The sequence below is a fragment of the Hemiscyllium ocellatum genome, chromosome 1 (genome assembly GCF_020745735.1).
Source record: "Hemiscyllium ocellatum isolate sHemOce1 chromosome 1, sHemOce1.pat.X.cur, whole genome shotgun sequence".
Classification (NCBI taxonomy): Eukaryota; Metazoa; Chordata; class Chondrichthyes; order Orectolobiformes; family Hemiscylliidae; genus Hemiscyllium; species Hemiscyllium ocellatum.
In genome coordinates, this window is record NC_083401.1 from 26788174 (window position 1) to 26814162 (window position 25989).

At 40.8% G+C, this 25989-nt stretch overlaps 1 protein-coding gene across 1 annotated transcript in view; it reads right to left on the reverse strand.

Moving 5' to 3' along the window:
• The window catches only part of ctnna2 (catenin (cadherin-associated protein), alpha 2), a 1237032-nt gene that overhangs the window by 996159 nt on the left and 214884 nt on the right, over positions 1-25989 (reverse strand). The window contains exon 7 of the mRNA XM_060828354.1: positions 3934-4137. Coding sequence (XP_060684337.1) covers positions 3934-4137 — 204 coding nt within the window. The remainder of the gene's footprint in view (positions 1-3933; positions 4138-25989) is intronic.

Consider the following 25989-nt stretch of genomic DNA (forward strand, 5'->3'; position numbering starts at 1 on the left):
GCAGCAAAATCTCGCAACTCTTAAACTAAATTCCCCTCTTAACGAAAGCCAAAACACCATACACCTTCTTAACAACCCTATCAACTTGGATGGCAATTTTGAGGGATCTATGTAAATGGATCATAAGATCCCACTGTTCCTCCACACTGTCAAGAATCCTGTCTTTAACCCTGTATTCAGCATTCTAATTTGACCTTCCAAAATGAATCAGTTCACATTTATCCAGGTTGAACTCCATTTGCTACTTGTCTGCCACATGTCAATGTCATCTTGTAGCCAGCAACAGTCCTCAACACTACTTACAACACCACCAATCTTTATGTCATCAGCAAACTTACTAACCCACTCTTCCACTTCTTCATCCACGTCATTTAGAAGAAGAGCAGAAGCCCAAAAACAGATCCTTGAGAGACACCATTGGTCACCAACCTCCAGGCAGAATACTTTCCATTCACTGCCACTCGTTGTCTTCTTTTGGCCAGCCGATTCTGTATCCAGACAACCAAATTTCACTGTATCCCATACCACCTAACCTTTTGAATGAGCTACTGTGGGGAACCTTATCAAATGCCTTACTGAAATCCAGATACACCACATCCACTGCTCAACCTTCATTTGTCTCATCACATCCTCAAAAAGGTAATAAGGCTTGTGAGGCACGACCTGCCCTTCACAAAGCCATGCTGACTGTCTTTAATCAAACTATGTGTTTCCAAATAGTCATAAATCCATTCAGAATCCTTTCCAGTACCTTGCTTACCAAGACTGACTGGTCTGCAATGCCCAGGGATTTCCCTATTCCGTTTTTTGAACAAAGGAACAACATTCACCTCCCTCCAGTCATCCAGTACTACTGCCTTGGAGAGTGAGGATGCAAGGGTCATCGGTAGAGGTGCAGCAATCTCATTCCTCGCTTCCCGTAACAACCTTGGATATATCTGATCCGGCCTTGGGGTCTTATCTCTCTTGATGCTTCCCAGAATTTCCAGCACATCCACTTTCTTAAGATCAATCTGTTCAAGCCTGTTAACCTGGTCCATGGTGTTCTCACTATCAACAAGGTCCTTCTCTCCAGTGAATAGTGAAGCATAAAACTCATTTAGGGCCTCCCCTACCTCTTCAGAATCCAGGCGCACGTTCCCTCCCTTATCCTGGATCAACCCTACCCTCTCTCTGATCATTCTCTTATTCCTCACATACTTGTAGAACACCTTTGGGTTTTCCTTAATCCTTACTGCTAAACTTTCTCGCGCCACCTCTGAGCTCTCCTCAGTCCATTTTGAGTATGAAGCAAAAAAAACTTGCATGGAGTTAAAGCAGGTCAAAGGAAGGCAAAGGTTGATATTGTTAAAGGAACAGAATATAATGAAGTGGTGCTACAATTGTACAAGGTACAAGTGAGAATGCACAAGGAGCATGTTGTAATTAACTAAGGGTTGAAGCATTATGGGGAGTAGGCAGTGGAGGGGAAGCCGAGATGAGATCAGCCAAGATTGTACTAAATTTCTCTTACCCTCAGTTTAAAAAGAAAAAGTGATTAAAGGATGCTAGTCTTTCTAAGTCTTCCCACATTAAAGATGAGGTTGGGTGGTTTATAAATATTTTGAAAGAAATTTTCAAGTTTTGGAAACTATTCAGGACAATATACGCTGAAAGGTCTCAAAAACAGTAACAGTACATAATAGCATAGTAGCAAAACAGCTTGTACATAAAGGCCAGCAGTTTTTCTTTCATAAAACTATTATTTTTACAAAGATAGATAGCTGTAAATGAAAAATGAAGTTACAATGAATGTATATTTAAACAGACATGATTGCCTATTGCTATTTTAACTTTGGAAGCTCATGGTAGTGTCAACGTAATGCAGTAATAAAATCTAGGCTGATATCTCAACATTCCCTGAGGAATGGGATTCTACAGTTCAATTAATCACTCTGTCCCAGAAAGAGAAAAAGTGGAATGCAAGAGGAGTAATCCAATTAAAGGGTTCAACACAGTTAAGTATAAGCCCTATAAGTATACTACAAATTCATTTCATATTACCCATTCAAAGGCAGCAATTACTTGAAACTCACTAGGCAGTTGAATGGAAGGTACCATTTTCACAAGCCTACAGCAGTAATCTTCATGAAATTTCTGGCATTTCATCTTCTCAACAACATTAGCTGGACAATTTACAAACAGCCAACCAATTAAATTCATTGCTACTTTCCAGAAAATGATCTGCCAATGATTTTAGATGTTAGCACCATTCATGTATCAGTTGAACATGGATCACGTCCTGTATTGCTCAAGATATTGATTGGGTCTGTTTGAAAACCCATTTCTCTGCTGCAAGTACTACTTAAGCACAAGTTGTACAAGAACTCAAGAACGACACAAGGTTATTCAGGCCTTCCAGCTTCTTCCTCGATTCAATCATATCACTGCTGATCTGGATGGTAACTCTTTTATTTTAATATATATTTTCTTCTCCATATCCCTTGCCTAATAGAAATATGAATCTCAGTTTTGATTTTTTTTTTACTTATAGCTTTATATAAACTCAATCAGGAAACAGTATCTTCAATATTCCATTGGGACACTGAAACATGCACAGCAAATAAAACATGGCAAAATACAATGACCCTGATTGTATCTAGGTGCAAAAATGAAGTAAATATATCTTGTCTAGTTTCTACTGGCAAACCAGCTAAATATGCTCAATAATTGAAAATTATAGTGGTAGGTCATCTAAGTAATAGTAAGCCACAACAGATCTACAAGATAGCAAAAGAAAGAAGGACCTGTAGATGTACTTTGAAGACTTTCATGGTTTTGTTTTACCGTCTGCAAAAACTCTGCCAAAGTCAGGTTGTTTTAATTTATACAGAATGCCACTTATGTGAAAATGGGTTTAGCAGAACAAGAGTAGATATAGCCAGAAATATATTCTAATTCATTTTTCTTTGTATGAATACATCTGACTCAGCCATAAAGAACTGATAGCAGCTGTGTTACGTATTTAGTCCAAGAACATTGAAAGAAAACAATAAAATTAGTGCATCACCATATCCCATTTGGAAAAGCCATTCTTACTGAACAATTAATATCTTCCACACAAATATTACAACTCAGTAGATATACACAAACACAAAATATGATTTTACATTGTGCACGTATTAATGGAGAATTAATTTGTATAATGTAGATTAGTTCCCTACAGTATGGGAATACTGTACATACCAATCCATTAATCTGTAGTTACTTGCACGAGTCTCCATTTAAGACTCAATATAAGTCTTTATGTTAACTAAAACCAGCAAATATAAATGAATAAATATTAATCAAATAAAATGATGGGCCATACTTTCTCAGAGGGTATAACTAGATCATATAGTTTACCATTGAGTATTGGATCACAAAATTAAAAATGTCATAGATGCATTGTAGATGTAAGCTCACTAAGAATTATTACATGAACAGTTGGATTACAATTTCTATGTTGCAATGCATTCTTATGGTTGTGTGCATCAGACTTTTGCTTATCTATTTTTCTTATGATATTAACTAATGAAAAATACTCAAGTTATGTTCCATAAAATGGTGATTCAGTGAAAACGATGAACAGTAGCTTCCTGGAGCAGCAATCAATTTTGATAAATTTGTCATTTCCAATATACCACAGCAGAAACAAATTCTAATACCTTATTTTTAAAAGGCACATCCTTAACAACTAACTGCATCACTCCTTTAATCACATTTTTCTTGAAGACTCTGGAAATAGTTTTTTTGGTTGTAATATTAATTTCTGTTTCAAATAAAAGACTGTCAATAATATTGAATCATGAAAACCAATTTGTGCAATTTTACGTGGAAGTTAACTCCAAATTTGTAACAAATACAGCACAAAGGATCATAAGGCCCAAAGCAAATTGGTTTCATATAACTTACATTATTCATGTACTCAGTTAGAAGATCCTGAAGAGCCTGTCGTACAGCATTACACTCAGCCACAATTCTCTCACGTCGATCATCACGTGTGCATGAAGAGTCGGCCATCAGTGCAGCCCCACTGATAATACTCTCCAACCTCTCCTCAAGAGATGGCCTATATCGCTGTTCGCTGAAGTGCATAGGGTCCAAAATTATCTTATTCTGAAAGATAAAAAGTACAAAAAAGGAAAAACAGTTATTATGTATTATTACTGGTCTTACTTCAACTTATAATTTGAGATGATTCCCTTCCTCCAGCATGTTTGTCATTTACACTTCATCTTAATAACCATATAGTGCAGGGATAAGACTGCCACAGAACTTGTTTCACACTAAGTAAAATGGATTTAGAAACAGAATAAGGGAAGAAAGAATTCAGGAACACAGAAAGCTATGGCAGACTGTTTCCTAAGATATTTGGGGATGAATTTCCATCACCTACTGTCACTTTCTCAAGTTTTTAAGCTTTTAGGACCATACAAAGCCAGAGTAGACTGTTTTGAGTTTGATCTGACATTCAGTAAGATCATGGCTATGCCGTTTGCAGTCTCAACTCATTTTCCTGTTCCTCCCCAACAACTTTTGATTCCATCATGTAGCAAAAATCAAACTCAGACTTGAATATATTTGAAGAACAATTTCTTTTTATTCCATTGTCGGATGTGGACGTCACTGGCTGGCCAACATTTATTGCACCTCACTTGTTGCTCTTGAGAAAGTAGTGATGAGCTGCCTTCTGGAACCTTTGCATATATAATGGAACAAGCTGCCAGAGGAAGTGGTAGAGGTGAGCACAATTACAACATTTAAAAGACATTTGGACAGGTAGATGGATCAAAAGGGTTTAGAGGGAATATGGACCAAACACAGGCAGATGGGACTAGTTCAATTTAGGAAACTGGTCGGAAGGCTGAGTTGAGCCGAAAGGTCTGTTTCCATGCTGCATGACTCTTTGCTCTAGCCTCCACACAACAGGAATCAACCTCCCAAAATCAATCCTACAATCTCTGCAAGATCTTATGTTTTAAAATGCTTGCTTCTCATTCAAAATTGTTTTTGTTGATAGGATAAGTCCTCCATCCTGAGACTTTAATTTGGAAACATTTTTTTCATTTCCAGCACAATGCTGATTGTTCCAACAGATAAATGGTGACAATTAATACACATCTAACAAGTGACAATGAATAATGACAATTTGTAAACGACCTGGATGAGGACGTAGAAGGGTGGGTTAGTAAATTTGCAGATGACACTAAGGTCAGCGGAGTTGTGGAGAGTGATAAAGGATGTTGTAGGTTACAAAGAGACATAGATAAGCTGCAGAGCTGGGCTGAGAGATGGCAAATGGAGTTTAATGCGGACAAGTGTGAGGTGATTCACTTTGGTCGGAGTAACCGGAATGCAAAGTACTGGGCTAACGGTAAGATTCTTGGTAGTGTAGATGAGCAGAGAGATCTCGGTATTCAGGTACACAGACCCTTGAAAGTTGCCACCCAGGTTGACAGGGTTGTTAAGAAGACATACAGCGTTTTAGCTTTTATTAATAGAGGGATTGAGTTCCGGAACCATGAAGTTATGCTACAGCTGTACAAAACTTCGGTGCGGCTGCACTTGCGGAGTATTGTATACAGTTCTGGTCACCGCATTATAAGATGGATGTGGAAGCTTTGGAAAGGTGCGAGGAGATTTACTAGGGTGTTGCCTGGTATGGTCTTACGAGGAAAGGCTGAGGGACTTGAGGCTGTTTTCGTTAGAGAGAAGAAGGTTGAGAGGTGACTTAATAGAGACATATAAGATAATCAGAGGGTTAGATAGGGTGGACAGGAGAGCCTTTTTCCAAGAATGATGACGGCAAGCACGAGGGAGCTTTAAATTGAGGAGTGATAGATATAGGACAGATGTCAGAGGTAGTTTCTTTACTCAGAGAGTAGTAAGGGTATGGAATGCTTTGCCTGTGATGGTAGTAGATTCGCCAACTTTAAGTACATTTAAGTCGTCATTGGACAAGCATATGGACATACATGGAATAGTGTAGGTTAGATGGGCTTCAGATTGGTATGACAGGTCAGCGCAACATCGAGGGCCGAAGGACCTGTACTGCGCTGTAATGTTCTATGTTCGAATAAAGAAATGATGGAACTAGTTAAGTGCCTGGAGGAAAGTCTTTAGGTGGAGGTGCTTCTGTGTAACTGCTCCCCTTATCTTTAATGCTCATGATCATGGTTTGGAATGTACGGTCTAAGGAGTTTTGGTAAATTGTATACAACGCTAACTGCTACTACTAAGTGACTGTGCAGCATAGAGTGAATGGAAATGAGAATGGACATAGCTGGAACAGGCTAAAGAACAGATGCAGAAACAGATAAAAACATGGCACGTTGCTAAAAACAGCCAGGAAACAAGTAATGAAAGTAATGTTAATGAGCTAACGAAAGAGAGAGCACCCAGTATAAGATAGGAAGAAAAATTACAAGAAGATGACCATATGGATTGAGAACAAAGAGACAATGAGATTATCATGTCTTCATCTTTACAAAAATACTTCTGTCAATAACGTAACTAAGCTTAGACAACAGTTTTAAGTGAAAGTCAATGATTTTCAGAATTAAAACTTACTGAAACAGCTAAAATGGCTACAGGGAATCATCTTGAAAAACATAATTTTTGAGTTATTACTTTATATCATATTAAGGATGAGGTTTCTAAATTCTTGGAGGAGCAGGGTTGGATTAGAACAAGTCAACATGGATTTAGTATGGGGAGTTCGTGCCTGACAAACCTGTTGGAATTCTTTGAAGAGGTGACAAGTAGGTTAGACCAGGGAAACCCAGTGGATATGGTCTATCTAGACTTCCAAAAGGCCTTTGATAAGGTGCCACACGGGAGGCTGCTGAGCAAGGTGAGGGCCCATGGTGTTCGAGGTGAGCTGCTGGGATGGATTGAGGATTGACTGTCTGACAGAAGGCAGAGAGTTGGGATGAAAGGTTCTTTATCGGAATGGCAGCTGGTGACAAGCAGTGCCCCACAGGGTTCAGTGTTGGAGCTGCAGCTGTTCACGATATATATTAATTTTCTGGATGAAGGGACTGGGGGCATTCTAGCGAAGTTTGCCGATGATACGAAGTTAGGTGGACAGGCAGGTAGTACTGAGGAAGTGGAGAGGCTGCAGAAAGATCTAGATAGTTTGGGAGAGTGGTCCAGGAAATGGCTGATGGAATTCAATGTGAGCAAATGCGAGGTCTTGCACCTTGGAAAAAAGAATAAAAGCATGGACAACTTTCTAAACAGTGAGAAAATTCATAAAGCCAAAGTACAAAAGGATCTGGGAGTGCTAGTCGAGGATTCTCTAAAGATAAACATACAGGTTGAGTCCGTGATTAAGAAAGCGAATGCAATGTTGTCATTTATCTCAAGAGGGTTGGAATATAAAAGTGGTGATGTGCTACTGAGACTTTATAAAGCTCCGGTTAGGCCCCATTTGGAGTACTGTGTCCAGTTTTGGTCCCCACACCTCAGGAAGGACATACTGGCACTGGAGCGTATCCAGCGTAAATTCACACAGATGATCCCTGGAATGGTATGTCTAACATACGAGGAACGGCTGAGGATCCTGGGATTGTATTCATTGGAGTTTAGAAGATTAAGGGGAGACTTAATAGAAACTTACAAGATAATACATGGCTTGGAAAGGGTGGACGCTAGGAAATTGTTTCCGTTAGGCGAGGAGACTAAGACCCGTGGACACAGCCTTAGAATTAGAGGGGGTCAACCAGAGCTTTATAAAGTCTCAATAGCACATCTCTGTTTTTATATTCCAACCCTCTTGAGATAAGAGACAACATTGCATTCGCTTTCTTAATCACGGACTCAACCTGCATGTTTACCTTTAGAGAATCCTCGACTAGCACTCCCAGATCCCTTTGTACTTTGGCTTTACTAATTTTCTCACCATTTAGAAAGTAGTCTATGCTTTTATTCTTTTTGCCAAAGTGCAAGACCTCGCACTTGCTCACGTTAAATTCCATCAGCCATTTCCTGGACCACTCTCCCAACCTGTCTAGATCCTTCTGTAGCCTCCCCACTTCCTCAGTACTACCTGCCTGTCCACCTAACTTCGTATCATCAGCAAACTTCGCTAGAATGCCCCCAGTCCCCTCATCCAAATCATTAATATATAATGCGAATAGCTGTGGCCCCAACACTGAACCCTGCGGGACACCGCTCGTCACTGGCTGCCATTCTGAAAAAGAACCCTTTATCCCAACTCTCTGCCTTCTGTTAAACAGCCAATCCTCAATCCATCCCAGCAGCTCACCTCGTACACCATGGGCCCTCACCTTGCTCAGCAGCCTCCTGTGTGGCACCTTATCAAAGGCCTTTTGAAAGTCTAGATAGACCACATCCACTGGGTTTCCCTGGTCTAATCTACTTGTTACCTCTTCAAAAAATTCCAAAAATTCCAATTCTCATTTCTTATTACACTCTTTGTTATCCTCTGTTTGTTTTTGTATCCTTCCCAATTTTCTGATTTCCCACTGTTCTTGGCCACTTTATAGGATCTCTCTTTTTCTTAAATACATTTCCTGACTTCCTTTGTCAGCCATGGTTGTCTAATCCCTCCCCGGATAATCTTTCTTTTCTTGGGGATGAACCTCTGTACAGTGTCCTCAATTATACCAACAAACTCCTGCCATTTCTGCTCTACTGTCTTCCCGGTTAGCCTCTGCTTCCAGTCTATTTTTGTCAGTTCCTCTCTCATGCCCTCATAATTACCTTTATTTAACTGTAACACCATTACATCCGATTTTGCCTTCTCTCTTTCAAACTCCAGACTGAACTCTACCATATTATGATCGCTACTTCCTAAGGGTTCCCTTACTTTAAGATCTTTTATAGAGTCTGGTTCATTGCAAAGCACTAGGTCCAGAATAGCCTGCTCCCTTGTGGGCTCCATGACAAGCTGTTCCAAAAAGCCATCCTGTAAGCATTCCATGAATTCCCTTTCTTTGGATCCACTAGCAACATTATTTACCCAGTCCACCTGCATATTGAAGTCTCCCATGATCAATGTGACTTTGCCTTTCTGACATGCCTTCTCTATTTCCCGGCACATGTTGCATCCCTGGTCCTGACCACTGCTTGGAGGTCTGTACACAACGCCAGTTATGGTTTTTTTGCCCTTGTGGTTCCTCAATTCCACCCACACAGACTCCACATCATCCAACGCTATGTCATTCAATACCATTGATTTAATTTTGTTCTTAACTAACAAGGCAACCCCACCCCCTCTGCCCACCTCTCTGTCTTTTCGATAAGTTGAAAAACCATGGAGGTTTAACTGCCAGTCCTGACCCCCCTGTAACCAAGTCTCTGTGATGCCTACCACATCATAATCATTCACTGTTATCTGTGCCATTAGTTCATCTGCTTTGTTATGAATACTACGAGCATTCAGGTAAACTGCCTTAATGCTAACTTCCTTATCATTAGAGATGTTGGAAGTCATATGATGTCCTAAGTTATCCTTGCTTTTTCTGCATTCTCTGTCTGCCTCAATTTTAAATCCGCCTGGACACATGCTATCCTGCTGCTTATCTTTCCATTTAACGCCATACTGCCTGTCGCTTTCACTTTCCCTTCCCCCAACTCAGAAGTTTAAAGTCCTACTGACCACCCTATTTATCCTCTTCGCTAGAACATTGGTACCTGATCGGTTCAGGTGGAGACCGTCCCAACGGTACAGATCCCCCCTGTTCCAAAACTGATGCCAATGCCCCATGAAGTGGAATCCCTCTTTCCCACACCAATCCCTTAGCCACGTGTTTACTTGCCTAATTTTCTTGTACCTATACCAATTGGCACGTGGCTCGGGCAGTAATCCGGAGATTATGACCCTTGAGGACCTGTGCTTCAATTTCCTGCCTAGTGCTTTGTAATCCCCAAACAGGTCCTCCACCCTAGTCTTGCCTATGTTGTTAGTACCAACATGGACCACAACAACTGGATCCTCCCCCTCCCGCTCCAATATCCTTTCAAGCCGGTCGGAGATGTCCCGCACCCTGGCACCGGACAGGCAACACACCATGCGAGACTCCCGATCCGGCTTGCAAAGGATACTATCTGTCCCCCTAATTATAGAATGAATGGTGCTTCGATAGTAAGAAATTCAGCAAGATGTGGACCTGAAAAATAGCAAGTAACCTACACGCTCTGCAAACGTTAGGCCATGATAATTTAGAATAAGAGAAAATCTAACCATTGCCCTTGACATCCAATGGCATTATCATCAGTGAATACTCACTACCAACAGCCTGGAGGGGTTACCATTGACCAGAAATTGAACTGGACTAGCCACATAAATATAGTGACTACTGGAGTACATCAGAAGCTAGGAATACTGCCTGGAAGCATCTCACCTCCTGACTTCCAAAAGCTGTCCAACATTTATAAGGTTAGGAGCGTGATGGAATATTACCCACTCAGCTGGATGAGTGCAGTTCCAACAACACTCAAGAAGCTTTACAACGTCTAGGTCAAAGTGGGGGGTGGGGGGGTGGGGGCGTGGTGGGGGTGGGGGCGTGGTGGGGGTGGTACAATGGTTAGCACTGCAGAAACACAATGCCGTGGACCCAAGTTCAATTCCAGCCTTGGGCAACTGTCTGTGTGGAGTTTGCACATTCTCCCAGCGTCTGTGTGGAGGCTGTACATTGCTATACAACTAAAAGTACCGAAGAGTTTTGAAACTTGAATTTGAAGTAGGATTGTATGGTAGACTTTTCAATCAATCGAGGTTGCATACTTTTTTGAGCAGTGAGTTGGATACTTTTCGAAATGTACAGAAAACAGATGGGGTTGCTTCTGGAGGTTGAAAACCTGTTCAATAACTGTTTTTGGATTAATCCAGTTGCAGTTTTCACAGACTGAGACAAAGTGCACTCAGATATCCAGAAGCCAAAAGACAGGAAATGTCTCATCCTTCTCTCTGAAATAAAAAAAGGTCCTGGAGACTCTAGAGGAAGAATTCCATGACATGGAAAGACCCAGGTTCGTTCAATCAGCTACTGAATCAAAAATTCAGTATTATTCCACAAATGGTGTCACTTCACCATTGTTAAAAATGAAGACAACAGAGACAAACTCAGTTTGTGTCAGATGAATTTGACCTCATTTAAAGAAGTCAAATGTACCTCAGTACAGTAAAAAAACTTTGTTTTGCGAGCAGTATAGACAATTTGTCAGGTGCTTAGAGCGAGGCATACAGGTTACAATTGCGCAGGAGCTGCGCAATGCAAGATCAACATCAGCAAGTTCAACATTAGTTGCAGTTAGAGAGTCCATTCAACAGTCTAATAATGGCAGGGAAGAAGCTGTTCTTGAACTTGTTGATATATGTGTTCAAGCTTCTGTGTCTTCTGCCTGATGGAAGAAAGCATTACCCCCAATGTGTTTGGACTCCAATCTACAGAATTTGACTTTGGCAATATTTTTCACCTATAACTTGTACCAAACTCTTTGTTATTGCCTATCTTCCTCATGAATGTGCACATATGTATTTGGATTTAAAAATGGGTAAAGATTATTTTGCATTATTAGTAATCAATATTTTTGTAATTTGTTAAAAATAAGACTGATTACAATAAATGAAGTCATTTTTTTGTTAACGATGAATCTTGTATCAATTACTTTTAACCTGAATGGCAATCCATCAAGCAAATTAATCAACCATGTGGTTCAATTAGTTGTACATTTGTGACTACTTACATTTTAAAAGAAAAATAATCAATGGATTTGGGATCGCTAGCTAGGCCACCATTCTTGTGCAATCCTAACTGTCCTTGAGAAGATGGTGGTGACTTGCCTCCTTCAACATGATTCAAGATGGCAGCATCAGCATGGTAGGTAGTGCTCTGGGTTATTGGAACCCATCTGCTCCAGGCCAGTGGCATCCTTTTCTTTATGTACTTTCCATCATCTTTCTTTTCTTAACTGCCTGGTATGGCAACTGCTCTGACCAGAAAGAAAGTACAAAAGTTGTGTTCACGAAAGCCACCATGTTGCTGTGGAAAGGCATCCAACATCAAAGACCCCTCCCATCCCAATAATGCTCTCTTCCATCTGGCAGAAGACACAGAAGCTTGAACACATGTACCAACAGGTTCAAGAACAGCTTCTTCCCTGCCATTATTAGACTGTTGAATGGACTCTCTAACTGCAATTAATGTTGAACTTGCTGATGTTGATCTTGCATTGCGCAGCTCCTGCGCAGTTGTAACCTGTATGCCTCGCTCTAAGCACCTGACAAATTGTCTATACTGCTCGCAAAATAACGTTTTTCACTGTAATTAGGTACATGTGACTTCAATAAATCAAATCAAATTTATCTGAGGCAGAAAGCATTGTTGGCAGTGTAGTGTCTTTGGAGTCTGCAGTGTGGATCGGGACTCCTGGCAGCAGTGGCAGTGCCTGGAGCCTGAAATATTGGGAGCAGTGGTGCCCAGAGCAAGTACTCCTGGTGGCAATAGTCTGGACTCTTGGTGATGTCAGACAGCTGCAGAGCCAAGGTATCCTGAGCATCGGCATTGTTATTAATGGTCCCAGAGCAGTACTCCTTCAAAAGAACTTGCACAAGCCTTGGAACCATGCTTGAGATCTAATTTGAGCAGATCAGTAATTTCTTTTTATTCTTTTTTGTTGTTCAAAATGGCACTAGATTGTGATGGCAAAACACTTTTCGCTATATCTTCAAGATATATGTGACAATAAAATCATTCATTTATTCTTGACCACTGTAGTCTATTTTGTGCAAATAGAACACAGAACAGGCCCTTTGGCCCTTGATGTTGTGCCGACCTGTGAAACCAATCTGAAGCCCATCTAACCTATAATATTCCATTAGCATCCGTTTAAATGCCCTTAAAGTTGGCAAGTTTACGTCTTTTGCAGACCCCACAATAATGCCACAATGCTGCGAGGGAAGGACTTCCAGGATTTTGATATATTTCCAAGTCAAGATGATCTATGTCTTGAAGGAGAACAAGCAGGTGATGATGTTTTGTCTTTCTAGACAGTAATGGTTGTGGCTTTGGAAGGTACTGTGTAAAAAGCTTTGGTGAATTTCAACAGCGCATCTTGCAGAAGGTGCTCACCACTGCTACTGTCGTCAGCATTTGAAGAGCAGGAGAAGCAACTTTTCAGGCATAACCCTTCATCAGGCTTATGCCCGAAACACAGATTGTCCTGCTCCTTGGATACTGCTGGACCTGCCGTCCTCTTCCAGCACCACACGTTTTGACTCTGATCTCCAACATCTGCAGTCCTCACTTTCTCCTGACACTGTAGACTGTCAGTAGTGATAGGAGTGGATAGTTGTGGAACACCTGGGCTTGATTATTAGTGTACTTGTCCTAATTGGAATTTTGACAGGATAGGGTTAGGTAAAGAGAACTGGCAAAGATCTGGCAACTGTGGAATTGACAATTTTAAAGGAAAAATAAAAAACATAATATCGGAATGGTGAGCGATTGCAAAGCTTATAGTTTCAGGGGATCTGGATGTCCTAGTGACTGAGTTGCCAAAAGTCAGTCTCCAAGTACAGGAACTAATTCATCAAATTAATCAAATGTTTATTGTGAGGGAACTTACTTCAAAAATAAAGAACTTATGTTTCAGTTGTGCAGGGCACTGGTGAGACCATGTCTACTGTACGCTGGAGAGCATTTGTTCCTTTGAGGAAGGATGGAATTGTATTGTAAGCAGGTCAGACAGAGAAGGAGGCTTACTACACTAATACTTGGAAAGGGCAGGTTGTTTAGAAGGAAATGTTGCACAGGCTAAGTTTTAGTCTGCTGGGGGTGAGAAGAGATGGAAGCAAGTTAATTAAGACAAACAAGATCCTTAGAGGAGTTGATAGGGTGAACATGGAAAAGATATTTCCTTCTGTGAGAGGATTTAAAACTCTCAGGGTTTAGAAATAAAGGATTGCCCAATTAAGACAGCATTGAGGAGAATTTTCTTTCCTCATAGATGATCACAAATCTTCATATCTCACTTTCTTAATAGACACTGGAGGCCCTAAAAAAATTTAAGGTATAGATACAGAAAGGAAGAGACTGAAATGTTATCAGGGTAGGGGGAAACATGGAGTCATTATATCATCCACGATAAAACTGAATGATGGCTCAAGCTCAAAGTGTGAAACAGCCTGCTCCTAATTCATGTGTTTCACAGGTTTGAAAAATACTGCGGATGTGTAAACTATCAGTTGTGCAAAAGAACAGAAAACATACCTGAGTCAGGCAGCATCTGGTGAGAGAAACTGAGCACAGAATTTTCTAGAACTACTGAGTTTCTCCATCAATTTCTGCTTTTAGTTAGTAACTTCACTCCTGCATACAAAGCAGCTTTTCCTTTTTACAAATTCAACCGTGGAAGTCTGACTGGTTAACCAAGCCTACTCAAATGAGACAGACACACTAGCATTATGTCAGAAAGCCTGACCAAAACAGGCAAGCGAGGATGAATTTAAAAGGGCATTCAACTCTAAAGGAGGCAACCAAGTCAAAAAGGCTAGATGGAGGTGGGTTAGATAGGATGTGGTTATTACAACTATTTATTGGTGACGTGAGCGCCAACCCCTATTTAAGAAAAAATACAGGGGAGTCTTCTCAGGGTAAATGCAGAGAGGATGTCCATAGAGATAACATCCACTGCTCTGCCCTCATCAATCCTCTTTGTTACTTCTTCAAAATAATTCAGTCAAGTTAGTGAGACATGATTTCTCATGCACAAAGCCATGTTGACTATTCCTAATTAGTCCTTGCTTTATAAATACATGTAAAACCTGTCCCTCAGGATTCCCTCCAACAACTTGCCCACTACTGATGTCAGGCTCACTGGTCTGTAGTTCCCTGGCTTTTCCTTACCACCTTTCTTAAATTTTGGCACCATGTTAGCCAACTTCCAGTCTTCTGGCACCTCACCTGTGACTATCAATGACAGAAGTAGCTCAGCGAGCTACCTTCTCTACCTTCCCACAGAATCTTGGGCATACGTGATCAAGTCCTGGTGATTTTTCCACCTTTATGCATTTTAAGACATACAGTACCACCTCCTCTGTAATATGGACATTTTTCAAGATGTCACCATCTATTTCCCCATACCCTGTATTTTCAATGTTCTTTTATACAGTAAACACGGACGCAAAATACTCGTTTAATATTTCCCCCATCTCCTGCGGGCCCACACAGAGGCTGCCTTACTGATTTTTGAGGGGTCCTATTCTCTCTCTAGTTGCTCTTTTGTCCTTAATGTAGTTATAAAATCCCTTTGTATCCTCCTTAACCCTATTTGCCAAAGTTATCTCATGTCCCCCTTTTTGCCCTCCCAATTTCCCCTTCAATATACTCCTACCACCTTTATACTCTTCTAAGGATTCATGCGCACTCTCCTGTCTATACCTGACATATGTTTCCTTCTTTCTCTTGGCCAAAACCTCAATTTCTTTAGTCATCCAGCATTCTCTCCACCCACCAGCCTTTCCTTTCACCCGAACAGTAATATTCTTCTCAGGACTCTAGTTATCTCATTTCTGAAGGCTTACCATTTTCCAGCTGTCCCTTTATCTACAAACATCTGCCCCCAATCAGCTTTTTGAAAGTGCTAGCTTAATACCGTCAAAAATAACCTTCTTCCAATTTACAATTTCAACTTTTAGATCTGGTCTATCCTTTTCCATCACTATTTTAAAACTAACAGAATTATGGTTGTTGGCTCCAAAGTGCTCCCCCACTGACATCTCAGTCACCTGCCCTGCCTTATTTCCCAAGAGTAGATCAAGTTTTGCACCTTCTCTACTTGGTACTTCCATATACTGAATCAGAAAATTGTCTTGTACACACTTAACAAATTCCTCTCCATCTAAACCCTTAACACTATGGCAGTCCCAGTCTATGTTTGGAAAGTTAAAATCCTCTACCATTACCACCCAATTATTCTTACAGATAGCTGAGATCTCCTTACAAATTTGTTTTTCAATTTCCCGCTAACTACAGCACAATCCCAATAAGGTAATCATCCCTTTCTGATTTTTCAGTTCCACCCAAATAACTTCCATGTACGTATTCCCAGGAATATTCTCCCACAGTACAGTTATAATGCTATCCATTATCAAAAATGTCACTCCCCCTCCTCTCTTGTCCCACTTTCTATCCTTCCTATAGTATTTGTATTCTGGAACATTAACATGTCAGTTCTGTCCATCCCTGAGCAACATCTCGGTAATTGCTATGATATCCCAGTCACGTGTTTGTAACCATGCCCTGAGTTCATCTGCCTTCCCTTTAGGATTCTTGCATAGAAGTAAATGCAGTTTAATTTACCATGTTCTTTGCTTTGTTCCTGCCTGCCCTGACTGTTTGACTTGCTCCTTTTCCCAACTATACCAGTCTCAAACTGATCTCTTTCCTCACTATCTCCTAGATTCCCATTCCACCACCGTAATAGTTTAAAACTTCCCAAGCAGTTCTAGCAAATCTCCCTGCCAGTGTATTCATCGCATTCCAATTCAAGTGCAATCCATCCTTCTTATACAGGTCACTTCTACCACAGAAGAGATTCCAATGATCCAAAAATATAAACTCTTCTCCCTGCACCAGCTTCTCAGCCATGCAATCATCTGCAGTTTTCTATTCCTACCATCTTTAGCTCGTAGCTCTGAGAATCATTCAGATATTACTACCCTCAAGGATCTCTTTTTTTAAATTCTTACCTAACTTCCGATATTCTCCCTTCAGAATTTCATCCTTTTTTCTTCCTATGTCATTAGTTTCAACGTGGTAAAAACAATGACCGCAGATGCTGGGAACCAAATTCTGAATTAGAATGGTGCTGGAAAAGTACAGCAGTTCAGGCAGCATCCAAGGAGCAGGAAAATCGACATTTCGGGCAAAAGCCCTTCATCAGTTTCAACGCGTATAACAGCCTCCTGCTGGTCCCAGTCCCCTTTGAGAATATTCTGCATTCTTGAGATATTTTTGAGATATCCTTGATCCTGGCACCAGGGAGGCAACACACCACTCTGGTTCCTTGCTGTCAGCCGAAGAAATATCTTTCTGTGCCTTTGACTAGAGAGTCCCCATTCATAATCAATTGCTTGGAACCTGATGTACCCCTTATCTGTATATTAGAGCCAGTCTCGGTACAAGAAACTTGGCTGTTCATGCTACATTCCCCCAATGTCCATCACCGCTTAAAATTTCCAAAATAATATACCTGTTTGAGCTGGAGACAGACACAAGAGACTTCTGCACTACCTGCCCCAGTTTCCTACCTTTCATGACAGTAACCTATCTACTTGATGGTATTTGCAGTTTTTCTCCCTTCCTATAACTGCCATCCTCACACCCACTAGCTCCTATAAATTCCTGATTGCCTCTAAGTGCCGCTCCAACTGATCCATACAATATGACAGAATTTGCAACCAAACACACTTCACTTACTGCAGACATTACCATCAGTAACATGGAAACTCCCCCTAATCTCCCACATCTGACAGGAAGAGCATATCACTCAACTGAAGGCCGTCTTTGCGCCTTAACAATCTGCAGAAAATAGCAGAATCTTACTGCTCTAAAAAAAACTGCGCCAGGATGTTTTAGTACCAGCGTGTTATATTTTTAAATTTTAATCAAGAGACAGATCTTAATAAAACATGTAATCAAAAAGAACCCATTACACTCATTATTAAAAACAACAGCAAGGGTACATTTCAAAAACATGCATTATCTGCTTCTGTGCTGTGAGCTCTCCCACACACATTCCTCCAAGGTCAGCTGTGAATTTCGCTGTTTGTTAATTTTTCTTAAGACTCACTCTGATGTCCAGAAATACTTGAACTCAAACAGCAAAGGCAATAGCTGTATAGATTCACTGTTGTGGAGAAAGTGAGGACTGCAGATGTTGGAGATCAGGGTCGAAGAGTGTGGTGCTGCAAAAGCACAGCCGGTCAGGCAGCATCCGAGGAGCGACAGACATTTCGAGCATAAGCCTTTCTGCTCCTCGGATGCTGCCTGACTGGCTGTGCTTTTCCAGCACCACACTCTTCGACTCAGATTCACTGCTGTGTCAGATTGCAGTATAGGATTCTTTCTCTCTTGCTTACTGACCATGTGGTCACTGACTTTGTTTTCTTCCTATTTTTTAAAGTGCCATTGTATTGCTGTTTTTTCCCCAAAGTTCCAAAACAATTAAACAATAATTACTGCTCCTGGAATTCAAAGAAATCACCTACAACACCTATTATACCTCAAAAAAAAAAGCAGCTCTTACAGCCACAATTATTTCCCATGAACCATCTTGGACTACCCAGAATTCAGGGATGCTGTCTGACTGGGGTTTTTCCAGCTCCTTTTCATTCCTATGTAATATATCATGCATTTAAAAGAGGGTTTGAATGATTATGTGGATAAAAATGGTGTGCAGGGATATAGGGAAAAAGCAGGGAGTTGGCACTAGGCAACTGAACTGGTGCAGGCATGACAAGCCAAATGGCTCCCTTCTGCACCATAACAAATCTGTGAATCTATGAAGGTGGCAAGTGGTGCTGCATGATGATTAAGATTGGGAGTTAGCTTGACAATTATTCATCCATTCTCTAAGTTCAAAACAGATATATATTTTTATCGAAAGAAGAGTAAGGTTATTCGTTACTTGGAAGATCTAATAAAGTTGAGTTGGAGGAACAAAGCAATTTCAAAGCACAAACACTAAACATTAAAAAAAGTTATGGCACAGGTTAACAAGGCCAAGTTAAAAAAGAAAAATAAGCAACGGGCTTTAGTTCTCGAGGAAGTCGAGAAGTCATGGAATAATGCCAATCCTGTCCCAAATTTTGATATTCCACAAGCTATATGCAGTTATACGCAGTGCATGCAGTTATATTTTTTGCATGCACTGCACGACAGAGATGCACTGAAGAGGATGCAGGAAAGATTTTCAATTATGATACCAGAAATGCAGAAATATGGACATACACATAATAGATGGGCATGCTGGGTTTCCTTCTATATAAAACAGGGAAGGTTGATGTACAATCTAATACAGATTCTTAAAGTATGAAAGGCTTTGGAAGAGTGGATATAGATACAATGTTTCCTCTTGTGGAGATGACACAAGTAGAAGTCATTAATGAGATATTCATGAAGTCAAAAAAAGGATTTCAGAAGAAATTTCTTCAGCCAAAGAATGCCAAAAGTATGAAATTGATTACCAAAGCAAGCAAATAGCACTGATACATTTAAGGGAAAGTTAAACAAACAAATATGGGAGAAGAGAACAGAGGAAATGATGATCGTATTGGATGAGGAAAAATTAGAGGAAGCTTAAAGGTGCATAAATACTAGGATGAAATGGTTGGGTTCGATAAACTATGTTTGTTTACATTTTCTAATTAAGTAATTTGAGTGACAAGGTAATTTATTTTGTTGATTTTGCTCAAAAAGGAATATCTATAAAAAAATTCATGCTCTTCTTGCAAAATAGAATGTGTAGCATTCTTATTAGTCACTGAAATAAGCAAAGACTACCTCATTCTAATATCTAATCAATCAACAATATATCTTATAATGCACTAGTTGCTTAACAGCCCACAAAGAAATCAAATAGATTCTGTACTTGTGTCTTCAAATGCAGATGAAGGACAAGAGGGCTGTCAACTGATCTAAAGTTACAGACGAACAAATAACATCTCAAAGTCACAAAAAGTGGGTGTCATAATGAAAGAAAACAATGCTGCCAACATTTTTGAAATAAAATGATTTTTAGTTGGTATCAAAATGTATTATGTCAATTCACACAGTAATACAGTTGAAAGCAATTTGTAACAAATTAAACAGGATTCCTATAAAATTATCTTCAAACCTTACATCTGCAAAAATAATCAAAAACAAGTCAAATCTTTATTTTGAGACTCCTAATTTAAATTTGATGTTCATTTCATTCTTGTCAACATAAAAGTAATTCATATCTATCAAAATATGTAGGGAAAAAATCATTAAGGCTCATTAATTGGGGTGGCTTGGTGCTCAGTGGTTAGCACTGCTGCCTTACAGCGCCAGGGACCTAGGTTCAATTCCTACCTCAGGCAACTGTCTGTGTGAAGTTTGCACATTCTCCCCGTGTCTGCGTGGGTTTCCTCCGGGTGCACCGGTTTCCTCCCACAGTCCAAAGATGTGCAGGTTAGGTGAATTGGCTTTGCTGAATTGGCTGTAGTGTTGAGTACATTAGTCAGGGGTGAATGTAGGGGAATGGATCTGGGTGGGTTGCTCTTCAGAGGGTCGGTGTGGGAAGAGCAAGACTGGCAGCTTAATGTTGCAGGTTATAGGTATTATAGGGAGGATAGTAAATGATGCAAGACAGAAGGGAGAGTGGTCTTTTGGTTAGGGATAGCATTACAGCTGTACTTAGGGAGGATATTTCTGGGTGTCCATCCAGGGAAGCTATTTGGGTGGAACTGAGAAATATGAAAGGCATGATCACGTTATTGGTATTGTCAGCAGGAAATTGAGAAACAAATTAGTAGAGATCTTAGATATCTGTAAGAATGATAGAGTTGTAATGGTAGGGGATTTTAACTTTTCAAACATAGATTAGAACTGCCATTGTGTTCAGGGCTTGGATGGAGAAGCATTTAAGTGCGTGCAAGAAAATGTTCTTATTCAGTACCAATGAAAGTGAGAGCAAAACTTGATCTTCTGTTGGGAAATAAGGTAGGGTAAGTGACTGAATCTCAGTGGGGGTCACTTTGGGGCCAGTGATCATAATTCTATTAGTTTTAAAATAGTTATGGAAATGAATAAACCTGATATAAAAGTTAAAATTTGAAATTGGGGTAAGGCCGATTTTGATGGTATTAGTTAAAGACTTTCAATCTGCCCTTTACCTGTGAATTTGTCTCTCCCAAATCAACTTCTGAAAGTCGGAGGCCTTCAAAAATGAGATGAGAGTTCATAGGCAGTATGTACCTATTACTGTGAAGGGCAAGGTTTTGGGTGTAGGGAATGTGGGATGACTACAGAAATTGAGGTTTTGGTCAAGAAAAAGACAAAGGCATATGACAGATATAGACAGCTTGGACCAAGTGAATCCCTTTAAGAGTAAAAGGGCAGTAGGAGTACATTCAAGAGGGAAATCAGGAGGGTAAAAAAGGGACATGAGATAGCTTTGGCAAATAGGGTAAAGGAGAATCCAGAGAGATTTTGCAAATCCATGAAGGACAAAAGAGGAACTCTGAAAAGAGTATGACACCTCAACTGGACTTACCACATAAACATAGTGGCTACAAAACCAGGTCAGAGGCAAGGAATCATCTAGCATGGAAGTTGCATCTTAAATCCTCAAAACCATCCTCAAGGCACGAGTGAGGAGTGAGATGGAATATATCCTACTTGCCTGGATGAGTGCAGCGCAAGAAATATTGAAGAGGCTTGACACCATCCAGCCAAAGCATGCCTTATTGTCCTCTACTGAGGAGTCACAAAACTTTGTAACTATTGTGCAACCATCAGTGAACATCTCCACTTCTGACCTTATGATGGAGGGAAGGTCATTAATGAAGCAACTGAGGACAGTACAGGAGAGAGAGAGAGAGAGAGAGACAGAACCTGCACAGTTACTGCCTTTGCTGTTTTTGAATTCATGTGTCGCTGGACATTGGAGTGCATCTGGGAAAATTAACAAACAGTGAATTTCACAACTAATCTTGAAGGAACCGGTTTGGGTGAAGTTCACAACACAGAATCAGATAAGTTAATTGTTGTTTTAAGTCTGTCCAAGAGAAAGGCTGTATTAGTGAGTACAGTGGGTTCTTTCTTGATTGTATGTTTTTGGAGATTAGTCTCTTGATTAAACTTAAAATATAAGCCATAGCTATTAATTTAACCTGGTGCAGTGTTTTGTAGAGGAATAAGACGGCGTTATTTTCTGGGTCTGTAGATTGTGAAGGAGCAAAAATGGCCTTTGCAGTGATATGTACTTCTAGTCAGATGTGGAAGTTTAAAGAGAGTTTAAAGGTTACTGCGGATTATATCTGCCATAAATGCTGTTGGATGTGAATCTTATCAGATCGAGTGGATCGGTTGGAGAGACAGATAAAAGCGATGAGAAATTTGCAACAGCAAATGATGGATGGCACTTATAGGAAGGGGGGAATGTCTCAGATACAGTCACATGAATGGGTTAACTCCAGGAAGGGAAAGACAGGTTGGCACCTAGGGCAGGAGTCTGTTGTGGATATACCCATTTCAAACAGGTATGCTGTTTTGGAAAATGTAGGGGATGATGGATTCTCAGGGGAACATATCAGGAACAACCAAGTTTCGGTTATTGAGACTGGCTCTAATGCAACGAGGAGTATGTTGGCTTCCAAGATATCAATTGCGTTAGGGGATTCTGTAGTCCAAGGTACAGACACACGTTTCTGTGGCCAGCAGAGAAAAAGCAGAATGGTGTGTTGTTTCCCTGGTGCAAGGATCAAGGATGTCTCAGAGAGGATGCAGAAGTTCTCACGGGGGAGAGGGGCTATCAAGAGGTCATTGTCCAGATTGGAACGAACGATATAGGAAGGGTAAAGGTTGAGATTCTGAAGGGAGATTACACAGAGTTAGGCAGTAATTTAAAAAGGAGGTCCTCAAGAGTAGTAATATCTGGATTAGTTCCAGTACTACGAGCTAGTGAGGGCAGGAATAGGAGGATAGAGCAGATGAATGCATGGCTGAGGAGCTGGTGAATGGGAGAAGGATTCACATTTTTGGATCATTGGAATCTCTTTTGGGGTAGAAGTGACCTGTACAAGAAGGATGGATTGCACCTAAATTGGAAAGGGACTAATATACTGGCAGGGAAATTTGCTAGAACTGCTTGGGAGGACTTAAAGTAGTAAGGTGGGGGGGTGAGACCCAGGGAGATAGTGAGGAAAGAGATCAATCTGAGATAGGTACAATGGAGAACAGAAGTGAATCAAACAGGCAGGGACAAGGTAGAACTAATAAATTGAACTGCATTTATTTCAAAGCAAAAGGTAGGCAGATGAAATCAGGGCATAATTAGGAACATGGGACTGGGATATCATAGCTATTACATAAACATGGCTCAGGGACGGGAAGGACTGGCAGTTTAATGTTCCAGGATACAAATGTTACAGGAGAGATAGAAAGGGAGGCAAGAGAGGAGGGGGAGTGGCGTTTTTGATAAGGGATAGCATCACAGCTGCGCTGAGGGAGGTTATTCCTGGAAATACATCCAGGGAAGTTATTTGGGTGGAACTGAGAAATAAGAAAGGGACGATCACCTTATTGGGATTGTATCATAGACCCCCTAAAAGTCAGAGGGAAATTAAGAAACAGACTTGTAAGGAGATCTCAGCTATCTGTAAGAATAATAGGGTAGTTATGGTAGGGGATTTTAACTTTCCAAATATTGACTGGGACTGCAATAGTGTTAAAGGTTTAGATGAAGAGGAATTTCTTAAGTGCATACAAGACAATTTTCTGATTCAGTATGTGGATGTACCTACTAGAGAAGGTGCAAAACTTGACCTACTGTTGGGAAATAAGGCAGGGCAGGTGACTGAGATGTGAGTGGGGGAGCACTTTGGGGCCAGCGACCGTAATTCTGTTCGATTTAAAATCGTGATGGAAAAGGATAGACCAGATCTAAAAGTTGAAGTTCAAAACTGGAGAAAGGCCAATTTTGACAGTATTAGTCAAGAACTTTTGAAAGCTGATTGGAGGCAGATGTTCGCAGGTAAAGGGACGGCTGGAAAATGGGAAGCCTTCAGAAAACAGATAACAAAAATCCAGAGAAAGTATATTCCTGTCAGGGTGAAAGGGAAGGCTGATAGGTATAGGGAATGCTGGATGACTAAAGAAATTGGTTAAGAAAAAGAAGGAAGCATATGTCAGGTATAGACAGGATAGATTGAGTGAATCCTTAGAGTATAAAGGAAGTAGGAGTATACTTAAGGAGGAAATCAGGAGAGCAAAAAGGGGACATGAGATAGCGTTGGCAAATAGAATTAAGGACAATCCAAAGAGTTTTTACAAATATATTAAGGACAAAAGGGTAACTAGGGAGAGAATAGGGCCTCTCAAAGTTCAGCAAGGCAGCCTTTGTGTGGAGCCACAGAAAATGGGGGAGATACGAAATGAATATTTTGCATCAGTATTTACTGTGGAAAAGGATATGGAAGATATAGACTATAGGGAAATAAATGGTGACATCTTGCAAAATGTCCAGATTAAAGAGGAAGAAGTGCTGGATGTCTTGATACGGGTAAAGGTGGATAAATCCCCAGGACCTGATCAGGTGTACCCAAGAACTCTGTGGGAAGCTATAGAAATGATTGCTGGGCCTCTTGCTGAGATATTTGTATCATCGATAGTCACAGACAAAGTGTCGGAAGACTGGAGGTTGGCAAACGTGGTGCCACTGTTTAAGAAGGGCAGTAAAGACAAGCCAGGGAACTATAGACCATGAGCTTGACCTCAGTGGTGGGCAACTTGTTGGAGGGAATCCTGAGGGACAGGATGTACATGCATTTGGAAAGGCAAGGATTGATTAGGGATAGTCAACATGGCTATGTGCATGGAAAATCATGTCTCACAAATTGAGTTTTTTGAAGAAGTAACAAAGAAGATTGATGAGGGCAGAACAGTAGATGTGATCTATATGGACTTCAGTAAGGCGTTCGACAAGGTTCCCCATGGGAGACTGATTAGCAAGGTTAGATCGCATGGAATAAAAGGAGAACTAGCCATTTGGATACAGAACTGGCTCAAATATAGAAGACAGAGAGTGGTGGTGGTGGAGGGTTGTTTTTCAGACTGGAGGCCTGTGACCAGTGGAGTGCCACAAGGATCGGTGGTGGGCCCTCCACTTTTTGTCATTTACATAAGTGATTTGGATGCGAGCATAAGAGGTACAGTTAGTAAGTTTGCAGATGACACCAAAATTGGAAGTGTAGTGGACAATGAAGAGGGTTACCTCAGATTACAACAGTTTAATTCAGATAAATGCGAAGTGCTGCATTTTGGGAAAGCAAATCTTAGCAAGACTTATACACTTTATGGTAAGGTCCTAGGGAGTGTTGCTGAACAAAGAGACCTTGGAGTGCAGGTTCATAGTTCCTTGAAAGTGGAGTTACAGGTAGATAGGATAGTGAAGAAGGCGTTTGGTATGCTTTCCTTTATTGGTCAGAGCATTGAGTACAGGAGTTGGGAGGTCATGTTGCGGCTGTACAGGACATTGGTTAGGCCACTGTTGGAATATTGCATGCAATTCTCGCCTCCTTCCTATTGGAAAGATTTTGTGAAACTTGAAAGGGTTCAGAAAAGATTTACAAGGATGTTGCCAGGGTTGGAGGATTTGAGCTCTCAGGAGAGGCTGGGGCTGTTTTCCCTGCAGCATTTTAGGCTGAGGGGTGACCTTATAAAAGTTTACAAAATTATGGAGGGACATGGATAGGATAAATAAACAAAGTCTTTTCCCTGGGATCAGGGAGTCCAGAACTCGAGGGCATAGTTTTAGGGTGAGAGGGGAAAGATGTAAAAGAGACCTAAGGGGCAACTTTTTCATGCAGAGAACGGTATGTGTATGGCCAGAGGATGTGGTGGAGGCTGGTACAATTACAACATTTAAGAGGCATTTGGATGGGTATATGAATAGGAAGGGTCTGGAGAGATATGGGCCAGGTGCTGGCAGGTGGGACTAGGTTGGGTTGGGATGTCTGGTCGCTGTGGACAGGTTGGACCAAAGGGTCTGTTTCCATGCTATACATCTCAATGACTCTACGACTCTATGATTAGGGCAGAAGACTAAAGGCTTGGCTGGTGAAACAGTTTTCAAGGAATTCTCTAAAGAACAGACAGAAAAAGAGGCAAAATGATTTCTTAGCTGTTGGTAATTCCAATGGTCTGTCTATGTAGATGGCTCAAGGTACTGGAGCAATACCACCAAGATCCT